Source organism: Cynara cardunculus (assembly GCF_001531365.2).
Source record: "Cynara cardunculus var. scolymus isolate 2C chromosome LG 1, CcrdV1, whole genome shotgun sequence".
Lineage (NCBI taxonomy): Eukaryota > Viridiplantae > Streptophyta > Magnoliopsida > Asterales > Asteraceae > Cynara > Cynara cardunculus.
Genome location: NC_037528.1, coordinates 7,636,529 through 7,647,884, shown reverse-complemented (window position 1 = coordinate 7,647,884; position 11,356 = coordinate 7,636,529). Strand labels below are relative to the sequence as shown.

Genomic DNA, 11,356 nt, shown 5'->3' with positions numbered 1-11,356 from the left:
AATATATAACAATAATATTATTAAATCCTTACATATTATAAAAATATTTATTCAACAACTATCTGGATAAATTAAAATAAGAAAATCCACCACTTAAAAATCGTTTCCCACTTCGAAAATGGTGGTTTTCATTTATGGTTTACAAACCTAAATTACTAAAAATTGTTTTTTTAAATAAAAAATATAAAAATAATTATAGAGTGATGGTAATATTGGATGTCAAATCATATTAAATAAAATGCAATAATTGGCTACGATTAGGAACCTCAAGTGTACATTAATGGAAAGTGACTTCCAACTTCCTATTAACATAATATTTCATTACATGTTTATAACAACAAATAATTTTTATAAAAAAATAAATTTTGGCACATGATTTAATTTCTAAATAATAATATAAGAGAATTTGTATGACAAAATCGATCTCGTTGAAATTATATAACTTTCCTTAATTAGAAAAAAATGTTTTCGAATTAAAATCATACATCATCTTTACTATCTAAATTGAAAAAGGTCAGGTTTTCTTATAGAAAGGAAGAGATCGATGCCCAAATAAAAACTTGTTTAAAATAGTTTTTTAACAGAAAATAAGTATCTTTTTTGTTATAAAATAAATGTTTATATTACTTAGGGGCTGTTTACCCAAATGCTTAACCAGTAAGTATCTATCTATATGAGTCAATACTATAATTTATTTTGATAAGTAAGATTTTAGTACATCAAAACGTATTGAATGCAACAATTTACTGGGTAAGCGCTTACCTGGGTAAGAGTTGTAATTTTCACTTACCGGGTAAGACTCTTCATCTTTCTCATCGCTCTTACCCGGTAAGATTATTGACCCTGATCATGTTCATCCGATAAGGAAATTTATTTGGTAAACACTTACCAAGTAAGCATTTAATAAACGGCTCCTTAGTTTGTTTTAAAAATTGGTCACTTTCAAAAGTAAATGTGAACTTTCCCATGAGAAAATTTATCTCTCTGTAATTAAAGATAAAATTTATCCTTTAATATATCAAAAAAAAATGTAATAATTACATATTATTAAAATTATGTGTATTTTTCATTGTGTAAATTTACTTTGGACGAAGCAAATATGTGTTAGAAGTTGATAGAAGCATATTGAATTCTACGTTTTATTTAATCAATACATTTAACATGTTACATACACTCCTTCTCAAGGACTCATCATACTCAATGGGGTTTGCACCACCATCCGATGGTACAAGGATCGGCTCTGATACCATTTGTAACACCCCCAAAGCCCAAAGCTACAAACTAACCCAATAATTTCGTATCCAACTTGAAACAACAGTGAAAGTTATTGGTAGTCCACTATTTTGAACTTATAAGAAGCTAACAGTTCTCACTATATATCCCTGTGGAACGAACTGTTACAATCGTAACTCGGCTCACAATTTTCAAACGTGTCACATGAGTTGGAGCTACTGACAATGCATACCCGATTGTGTATATGTTGTACAACTCGCGTATTGTTCCGAATTCACTTTGGGTCCCAAAGTTGATTTATGAAGATATATAGAAGCTTAAATCGTATTTAGATCAAATATTGTGTTTTTCCAAAAGGAAAAGCATTAAAATATTTAATTAAAAAAGAGAGGGCAATAATTGTAAATTCATGTGTTTATGTTTGTAATCAAAGCATATAAGTAGTTCATAATTAAAATAAGAGAACATGAGTATTTGGTCCATTAATTAAACCACTTTTTCATTCGTTTTGACCAATCATTTTTTTTTTACAGATTTTCTTATTAAAAAAATCAGTTTCCAAAATAAATACTGTGTGCTTCCACATTTTGGAATTTCAGGAGTCAGTCGTTGATGTAATTCTCATAAATAAGGTAAAAACGAGCTTGTTCTAACATACATTTTAGTGTAAAATATGTCACGGCCCTACTATGTGAAGAAACATCACACGCTACCTTTATAAACTTAGAGTTTCATTTATCAGAATAAGTTGTTAACTTATTGAAAACATCGTCAAGTATTATTGATCTAATCTACAGTGAATCTATAACCAACTAATCTGTAATATTTTATGAAACATGTATCATCTTGACTTAACAGTATGAATAGGGCATGATGTTAGAATTTCACTAGAAGGTAATCTTTACGTGTATTCAGATATCATCTGAACTGTATCTATACTATATTATGAAGCATTTGACAAAAACTCTTAAAAACCATTTTTTATGCATAAAGTACTGTATATTGATGCATATTATTTAAAATTCAAGATTACAAGTAAATTATGCATAAATACAACTTATTAAAGTTTCATGTTTGAATTCGTGTAACTAACTGCGGATAAACATAATTAAATAAAGGATAAACATCTCATTTTAAAATATAATTAGGATAATTATCGAGTTCTAATAAAATAATTAATTATTATATTTATAAAAAAATTATATTATTAAATCAAATATAAATTACTTCGTTATTGAACCTAAATTAAAATTATAATAAAAAAATTGAATTAGAAAATTACACAAAAAAATAGGAATTTTGAATAGTTAATTTGATACTAATATCGATATATTTTTGTCAAATTTTTATGATATTTTCAAATTTATATTTTATTCAAAAAAAACATTATCGTTTTTTTCAAAATCACATAAGATCGTATTATAACATCAACTGAGACAAAAAATAAAATAAAATATTAAAATCAAGATGTATCTTACTACATTACACGAATATCCTTCTAGTGTTAAATAACTCTTTATACTTTTTAAGTATTTAAGATAAATGGGGGTGTGGATGAAAAGGAGGAAATTAAAATATGAAGTCCACATGCAAAGTACTTGCACCTAATCATCATATTTGATGAGCTTATCACCCCACAAATTTATATATATATTATTTACACCTAATTATAATTATTTTTTCTTAATTCTTAATTATAATGAAAATATTAGTATTACCACATTCTACATTTAGAGAAGATGATTTTGTTTTAACGATGTCATCGTTTCATTTTAATACAATTGTTTCCATATTTAAGCACGACTGGTTAAATGTAGCAAAAACGGTTTTATGCATGATGCAATTTAATTAAATTTGCAAGCATTTGTGCTCTGTGCATCTCATTTTTCATACACAGACCATCACATTTTTTTTCATCCTTAATTTAGAATCATGTAATTTTAAAAACCTGATATAATTCTGTAATCTTTTAATCAAATACAGTAATAATGAAAAGCTATTAATAAATCCAGTACTACTAACCATATAAGACCACAAGTTTTATTTTTCGTAATTTGTTCGGTCAAATCTTGTTTGAGAAGATTATGAGTGTTCAAATTATCATACATGGCACATGGCTTTAAGCAACCGATGTACATACTTGAAAAGATTAAAAGAACGATCAGTGAGTTGTTTGAAAACCACAATATTTAATTTCTTTTACAATTTTTTTTTGTAAATTTACCTATTTTTTTAATTAACCTGAATATCTAACCTGCTATGCGAGCCGACTAATCCCAGGGCGACCACATGCTTTGCAGATAGGCCAAAATCACCGCATTTGAACCTCTGTGGTCACAAGGGGATTTTTATTTCTAATTGGATTTGAACATGAGACCTTCTGGTACTTTTGACCTTTGGAGTCAAGCTCAAATCAATCAGGCAACACCCTTGTGATTCTATTTATCTATTATAACAATCATTACAAGATATTATGAAATTAAGGGGCTGTTTACCCAAATGCTTACTCAATAAGTGCTTACTAATACGAGTCAACACTATAATTTATTTTGATGTGTGAGATTTTAGTACATCAAAACGCATTGAATGCAACAATTTACCGGGTAAGCACTTACCTAGGTAAGAGTCGTCATCTTCACTTACCGGGTAAAACTTTTCATCTTTTTCATCGCTCTTACTCGGTAAGATTCTTGCCCTTGTCATATTCATCCAATGAGAAAATTTATCCGGTAAGCACTTACCAAGTAAGCGTTTAGGGGTTGTTTGTTTACTTGTTAATAGTTCCATTAAGAGATAGACTTTGAATCGTTATGAGGTGAATCTTGTTTGGCAAAAAAAGAGTCTGCTTCTTAATGGTTTCAAAACCCTCTAATTGATTTTGTATCTTAGGCCTCCCTTAACCATTCAGCGCCCTAATTTCATTGTAAACAGTTACCAAACAATGATATTTTATTTTGAACTATATCATGAGAGCGTCTTAATCATTCTGATCACTTAATCATTTTGCACCAAATCATTCAGCAACAGCCAGTAAACAGCCCCTAAGTGCAATGTACAAACTTTGTTAAAGTATTTAAAGATTTAATGATATATTATGTGTATTAAATAATGTATGAAATCAAATGGAGTGATGTTGGTTGTTGTTTTGTAACAAGGATGATTTAGGGGGAGGGTTTTAAGTTCTAATCATGTGCTTCATGAGATGAAAAGCAGAAAGAATGAGATTAATTATGGTTAAGCATTTTGTGGGGTCCTCAATTATTTGATACTCACTTTATTCCCATGACTACACTTGTAACTCCTCAATTATCCATTTTATACCATATATTAGCATGCATATTTTGTTTATTCTTTGCTTTTTATTTTTTAAAACCCAATTTTTTTTATTTAAATAAATCCAGTGACCAGTTTTTTATATGTATATTGCAATGCAGCCATTAATCTTTATGATAAAACAAATCAAAATCAACATTATTGGTTCATAATTACAAATTCTATTAATTTTGGTTGTTTTTGTTGATCCATCGTCTAATTGCAACACGTAGTAACTTCCACTGGCTTACAATATTAATTTAAAGAATTGAATACTTTTTTTGGTCCAGACTATGCCTAGACTAATCTCATCAGATTGTGATCGCCAGAAATCAACTATGATAAACTAAATGGCCACAATTGTTGTTATTACATTTGTGATGCTAAAAGGTTACAATGACAACTTGTTATCCAATTTACGATGCTAATGCAGCTTCATAAACATGTAAAAAAATAAGTTGGTTGATGTGGACGTGGTTTAAACGTGATCAAGGGTCCAGATCCGTTTTTAAGCTTCTCAACTTAACCTCAATTCTCACACGAACCTTTGTCCATCAAAATAATGTTGCAATACAGGCATACAGCAAATTAGGTTTACCGGATAAAATTTAGAATTTTACAGGTGACAGATGATCAACTGATTCTTTTTCTCACAAATCTTTGATTCATCCTGCAATCGTTAAGAATCCTAGAGGTGAACAGATCCATAAAACACTACTTCAGCAGGGCCCGTCATGTACACATGGTTGTCGTCCTCCCTCCATTCTATCACCAACGGCCCTCCAGGTAAATCAACCGTACAGTTCTGAGATATAAAGAACACGTAATGAAATCAAAAGCCCCACAAATCGAGAAAGGAAACACAAAATATAACTATTGTTCTTTCCTGTTACCCCTTGAAGCCCATAATGGGAATAAGGTGTCAATTTTCAGACATGAAGACATCAGCAGAAATTGATCAGATCATGTGCATCTGAATTCATTTTTAATTAGATATCCAAAACTTACCCTCTCAGAACGACCCTCGAGGATTGCTGCAACAGCTACCGCGCATGCTCCAGTTCCACAAGCCAACGTTGCTCCTAAATACAAGGTTTATTTATCCACGATTATACAACTAAAAGGAAATTCTCCACAACAACTACGTCACTCAGATTAAAATCAGCATATTTGTGCCTATAAACAAATTTTGTGTTTAAAGTAGAAGACTAACCAGCACCACGCTCCCAAACACGCATTTTTAGATGTGAGCGAGAGAACACTTGCACAAATTCTGCAAAAGCAAAACAAGATATAACAGGAGAAAGACATTGTTTAGTAGCATAAACAGAATTTACAATTTTCCACTTTAAAGTTTTTAAATTTCTCAAAGGCACTTGATTGAAGTTAACCTAAAACTAGTAAAGATGATAAATAAATTACTACATAAGGTAACTAAAGCCTGACCTGTGTTAGTTCGGGCAGGGAACAGCGCATGACGTTCAAATTTCGGACCAATGTCAGCCAAATTCAATTCATCAACCACCAAGTTCTATTCAGAAACCAGCACCAGTTACCCAAAATAATCAACAAAGTAGAGCATACAGAGAAAGAAGGTCACAATACATTGTTGGTGGTTTCTCATAGTGATCTGGGTTTATGTATATTTAATAACATAACATTACCCAGGGTATTTTAAGAACCAGGCCATCCCCAATTAAGACAGAACGAATTTACACCGTGTTCTTAATTTAGAAGACAATTGACACTTGTTTCAACCATTTATGACTTCTTTCTTTTGCTTTGCATCCAACTACCTATAGAAACAAAAAAATTGCTATACTGGAAAATAGATGCATCAAATTTGATCAATACCTCGCCTCCTTCTCTACCAAAAGTGATGCAGTGAGGATTTCCCATGCTGACGCACGTGACATTCCAGTTCACTCCATCTACTTCAATTTTTGCTTTCACAACAGATTGATCTTTATTTGCTGGTATTTTAGTGGGAACATCTGAGGCCTTCAGGACAGGCTCACCCATGTCAACTTTAACCTGAAGTAACAACAATGTTGAATCCACAAGATTAGGAGTGATTTAGCTAAAAGATGTTATAACCTTACTATTTGCTGATGTTTTACAAGATTGGGAGTGCTTTTGTTGGTTACTAGTTTATGATAGAAAGATGATATCAAACCCGAGAAAGAAACCAAAATCGTAAGACAAAGTAAAACAAGCCAAAATTACCTTCCCATCATCTTGTATCTCGGGTACAATGAGGCCAGCACCAGTATGTACAGTAAAACTGCAATTTCAAGAAAAAGAAACATAAATCAATTATCACATAGAGCTTTGTTAAGTGTTTATTGTGTTTGCTTTTTCGTGTTTTAGCTTGCATTTTCGCCCCTGTTTCGTCATTCTTGCATTGAATTTGCATGGTTTGTTTCTTGTGTCGACTCGTGATATGCTTTCATGGTTTTGGTTGATTTTTAGGTAATTTTGGGTGCTGGGTATGCAAGTTTTAATCAAAGAAACAAGATGCGGTTTAGTGTATTTGGTGTGATTCCAATTAAGCACATGTCACGATAACAAGACATAAACAGTGAGTTCCAGACATATATGGAAGAACCAAGTGTTGTCAGAAGTGCGTGAGGGTCTAAGCAAGCAAAACGGCAAAACATGTTCGTCGGTAGTATAATTTTGACAACTTTACCTCATTGATGGAGTATTTTGATCATATCTCGGTCATCTAAGCTCGAATTAGCAATTCAAGAGGCTGTGGAACAATTAATTTAAAAAAAAAAACTACAACTCTCATGTTTCCAGCTTGGCATGACCGGGCCACTTTCGGACCAAAGGCAAAATTCACACAGCCGTCCGCCCGTCCGAATGCCAGGCAGAAAATCTGCACAGTCGTGTAAAAAAGAATGATAGTATTGTAATTTGTTTGACCAGGAGTCCAGGACTTCTTGCTTTTTGGTGATATATTTAGACTTTTGGATCTAAGACAATGAAATCATCACACCGTACTTCAAGCTTTACCTTGCACCTTCCTTCCTTTCTCTTCTCTCCAGAATTGGGAACCTAGCTTTTGATTGACGGTCTCCCTTGATAATAGATGTGAATGTTGGTTGAGAATCATCATGACTAAATCCTAATGCTTATATCACTTTGAATTACCACAAAAGTGGGTATGATTAGTTATAGAAAGGCACTCGTATCGGAAGATTGTTGAACCCAATCAAATTGATGAGTTGGCATTGTTTTGAATTTGTTAAAAACAAGTCCTCCAAATTTTAAGCAGTCAACTCACTTTATCAATAAAAGTTCATGCTACTCTACTCAATAAGATACCAATCTGACCAAAGATTGTGGAACCTGATTCAACACTTAACCTTGTATGAATAAGGATTATTTTGTTAAAAAAGATTGACAGATAAAGGAAAGAGTGTGTGCAGTGTACAAGATCCTGAATAACGGTCAACTTGAAAATTTTATTGGACATTGCAACATCAAAAGAAGTGACAGCAGAAGTTGTCAAAGAAGGCTTTGCTTGAAATCAGGTTAAAAAAACAAGCAGATGGCTAGTTAATAATAATACGGAATCTTGAATCAGAAGGAGAGTTTGTGTAACTAATTTAAGTAAGAGGTTTAGCTGGTTTGCTAGGCATCCTATATAGAGGAAGTTATGTACTAAGAGAGTGAGTCCTACACTTTTGAAGTTTCTAATAGTGAATTAATTCATTTCTCGGTATTTGCCCTACAAATGTAGGTGTACTACACCGAACTATGTTGTCAACTTTTGTGTTCACATTTGCAGTCATCGTTGTGTTAGCTTTCTTTGTAAAGAATTGTGTTGCAACACCCCATTCTTATAGTTATACGTACAATTATTTTGCAAGCCACATGTAACATACTTACATAAGAGAAGTTAAAGACACAGAACAAAATGCCAAAGCTTAGCATGGTACAAGAAACTCCTTAAGGATAACACATTTAAATGAAATATACCTTTGCCTTCCATGTGAGTTATTGAGATCTGCAATAAATTTTGCAAGGCAACGAACTCCATTACCGCACATCTGAGAGAGAGAGAGAACATAAAATGAGACAGATACTACAGTTTCCAGCATATGCTCAATGGGTCATTTAGTGGAGAAACTAAAAAGAAAGTTTCAAAATGACTAATGAATGAAGCACATATCACAGCATAGAAGGGGTTTTCTTTGATCTGTTATTTTCCCTCTATGATATTAAAGCACATATCACAATATACCAAGTAAAGCGTTTGTCTGTTACTTCCTTTTCCTCTTCCCATTTCATTATCAAGCAGAACGACGTCATCGCTGACTCACCAAACACAGCAAACATCATCCAAACAAAATCAACCTGAATTCCTCCATTGTCCCCACAAACACGAGTAATCCTTCCATCCAGTTTAATCCAGCCTCACAGCTCCCAATCAAACTCACTGGCATAGAAAGCACAAGTCTCGACTATAATGCATGAGTTCAAACAAGCACCTTGTGTTTGGTATAGTAAGCTCAAACAGTTTCTTTGAGACGGTCTTATCGATTCACCATTCACCAAAACTCATTCTGGTAGCTCACTCTTTGTCAACCATCATTCAAGAATTGTTCTATGTCTCATTGTTTATGTAGATGCATCATCATTACCACATAAATAATAAAACCAAATTAAAAAAAACCACACTGGATAGCTTGCTAAAAGCAAAAAACACATTTCATTTCAACAGACCCAATCAATCTTTCCCCAGTTGCACACAAGTAAACCAATTAGAATGACGGCTAATTACTTTCTAACATGATGATAAACATATGCATTTGACCATTTGTCAAACAGCGAACATAGAAATTGACGGGCCTGAACCAGCGACAGGGAGCAGAACTGGTTCAATATCCTAACAGACAATATTACACCATCAACATGTCAAGAATACGAGTGTTCGTGCAAACTTAGTTCAGAAAAGAAATTACCTCAGGCTCACTACCATCAGAATTAAAAATTCTCATGGTATAATCAGTCCCATTTGATCCAGGCATAGCAAAGATTATTCCATCCCCTCCAATGCCAAAGTTCCTATCACATAACTTTACAGCTTGCTCTGGAGTAACTTTGGGCTCCATCGAATCAAGATTGTTAACCTATTCAATACGAACTTTGTATAAACGATATATCACAGTCATTCCAAGCACTAGCACTAAATTCAAAACTCAACCACTATAAGCAAAATAACATAATGAAATCCTACTGTACTTTGAATAATGAATGCTATATGCACACTAAGGGGCCGTTTACCAAACCCTAACCGGGTAACCACTTACCGGCAAGAGCTACCTTATTGGGTAAGATTCCCGGCCATCAAAATGGATCGCTGGTGAACGAACGTCTTTTACCCGGTAAGCGCTCACTTGCTCTTGGTCCATGTTATGCCTCCTACCAGGTAAGACCCTAGGTCCTTTGTCATGTTCACCCTCCGGCAAGTGACACCAAGTGAGTGCTTATCCGGTATTATTTGGTAAACGGCGCCGTAAGTCAAGAACGAAACATCACTGAAACGTCGGAATTTCTATCAAAAATTTCACTAACAGTAACATTGTCCGGTGCTTCCGTAAATTTTATGTTAAACTAAAGGTACGAAGAAATTTCTTGGTTACCATGATAAAGTCGTTACCGAGGCCATGATACTTGACAAAATGAAGAACTCCGCTTTCTCTCCGATCGAGGAACGCCGTCTGAGAGAGATTTTCCTGAGCTGCAACACTCATTGCCGAGACAGAGAATCCGAACTTAGGGTTTCGGATAAGAGAAGTAGTCGTCAATTTGGTGAAAGAAGAGGATTTGAATGGATTGATGAGAGAAAAAGAGGACGGACGAGTGATAGAATGTGATCGGAGATTTGAAGATGTGATAGGGGCAGAAACGGTTGCGGCGATGGCCATGATGCCAGTAGAGACGGTGGTTTTTTGCGGAGGCGATCAAGCAGAACGGGAAGGATGACGTTGACCGTTTTAATGTCGGAAAGGATTTTAATCAGAAGTCTTAATTGACTTTTTTGTTAACAGGAAAGCCGTCCCATTTTGATACAGGCCGATCAAAGATACCTTTTTGGGCCCAAACAAATTCAACAAGCCCACTTACCCAATTATTCCTCTCTCCAAATAAATTCATTAATTTTCTTTTCTGATTCAAAAATTCATCTAAACAAATAATCGGTTATCTGGCTTTACGCTTAAACCAATACGTATAAATATAAAGCAGGTGCTTTCACGACTCAGTAATTTGAAATTTCATCCAAATAAAAGATCGATTATTTGGCTTTTCGCTTAAACCGATACGTATAAATATAAGACGGGCGCTTTCACGACTCGGTCATCCAATATTTTATTCAAATAAAAGAACGATTATTTGGCTTTTCACTTAATCTATTACGTATAAATATAAGCAGGTGTTTTCATGACTCAGTTATTAAAGAACTTATCCAAATAAATGAACGATTATTTGTTGGCTTTTCACTGAAACCAATACGTCTAAACATAAAGTAGGTGATTTAACAGAAGATCTTGTTTGTAGAACGTTCATAAATGAATACGTTATATTATGCCAAAATTCTTCATCCAAATTACTTTTTCGACCTGGTATAATTATTTTAATCTGAAGAGTCTAAACACAGTACATGAGACGGTATTATTTAAATTTTGTGCAAAAAAAACATAAATTAATTTCACCTTAGTTCAGAATTACATAACCCCCTACCCCTAACAAGCATAATTGCATATACATGGCTTTTTTAATATTATATTTAAATTAC

At 33.3% G+C, this 11,356-nt stretch overlaps 1 protein-coding gene across 1 annotated transcript; it reads right to left on the bottom strand.

The window, feature by feature from the left end:
• Nucleotides 1–5,049: 5,049 nt before the first annotated feature.
• On the bottom strand, nt 5,050–10,540 carry LOC112529091 (diaminopimelate epimerase, chloroplastic). The gene is made up of 9 exons (XM_025140170.1): nt 10,203–10,540; nt 9,522–9,689; nt 8,536–8,606; nt 6,772–6,829; nt 6,400–6,579; nt 5,992–6,076; nt 5,759–5,818; nt 5,554–5,627; nt 5,050–5,350 (listed from the first exon to the last, which is right to left on the bottom strand). Exons 1-9 carry the CDS (start codon nt 10,485–10,487, stop codon nt 5,234–5,236), a joined length of 1,098 nt encoding a protein of 365 aa, XP_024995938.1. The 5' UTR covers nt 10,488–10,540; the 3' UTR covers nt 5,050–5,233.
• Between the last annotated feature and the right edge of the window lie 816 nt (nt 10,541–11,356).

Excerpts from the sequence above, each read along its gene's own strand:
- LOC112529091 (XM_025140170.1), bottom strand. The coding sequence starts at position 10,487 with ATGGCCATCGCCGCAACCGTTTCTGCCCCTATCACATCTTCAAATCTC. Across the intron at positions 6,830-8,535 it reads AACTCACATGGAAGGCAAAG|TTTTACTGTACATACTGGTG; the intron begins GTATATTTCATT and ends TTGAAATTGCAG. Across the intron at positions 5,628-5,758 it reads TGTTTGGGAGCGTGGTGCTG|GAGCAACGTTGGCTTGTGGA; the intron begins GTTAGTCTTCTA and ends CCTTGTATTTAG.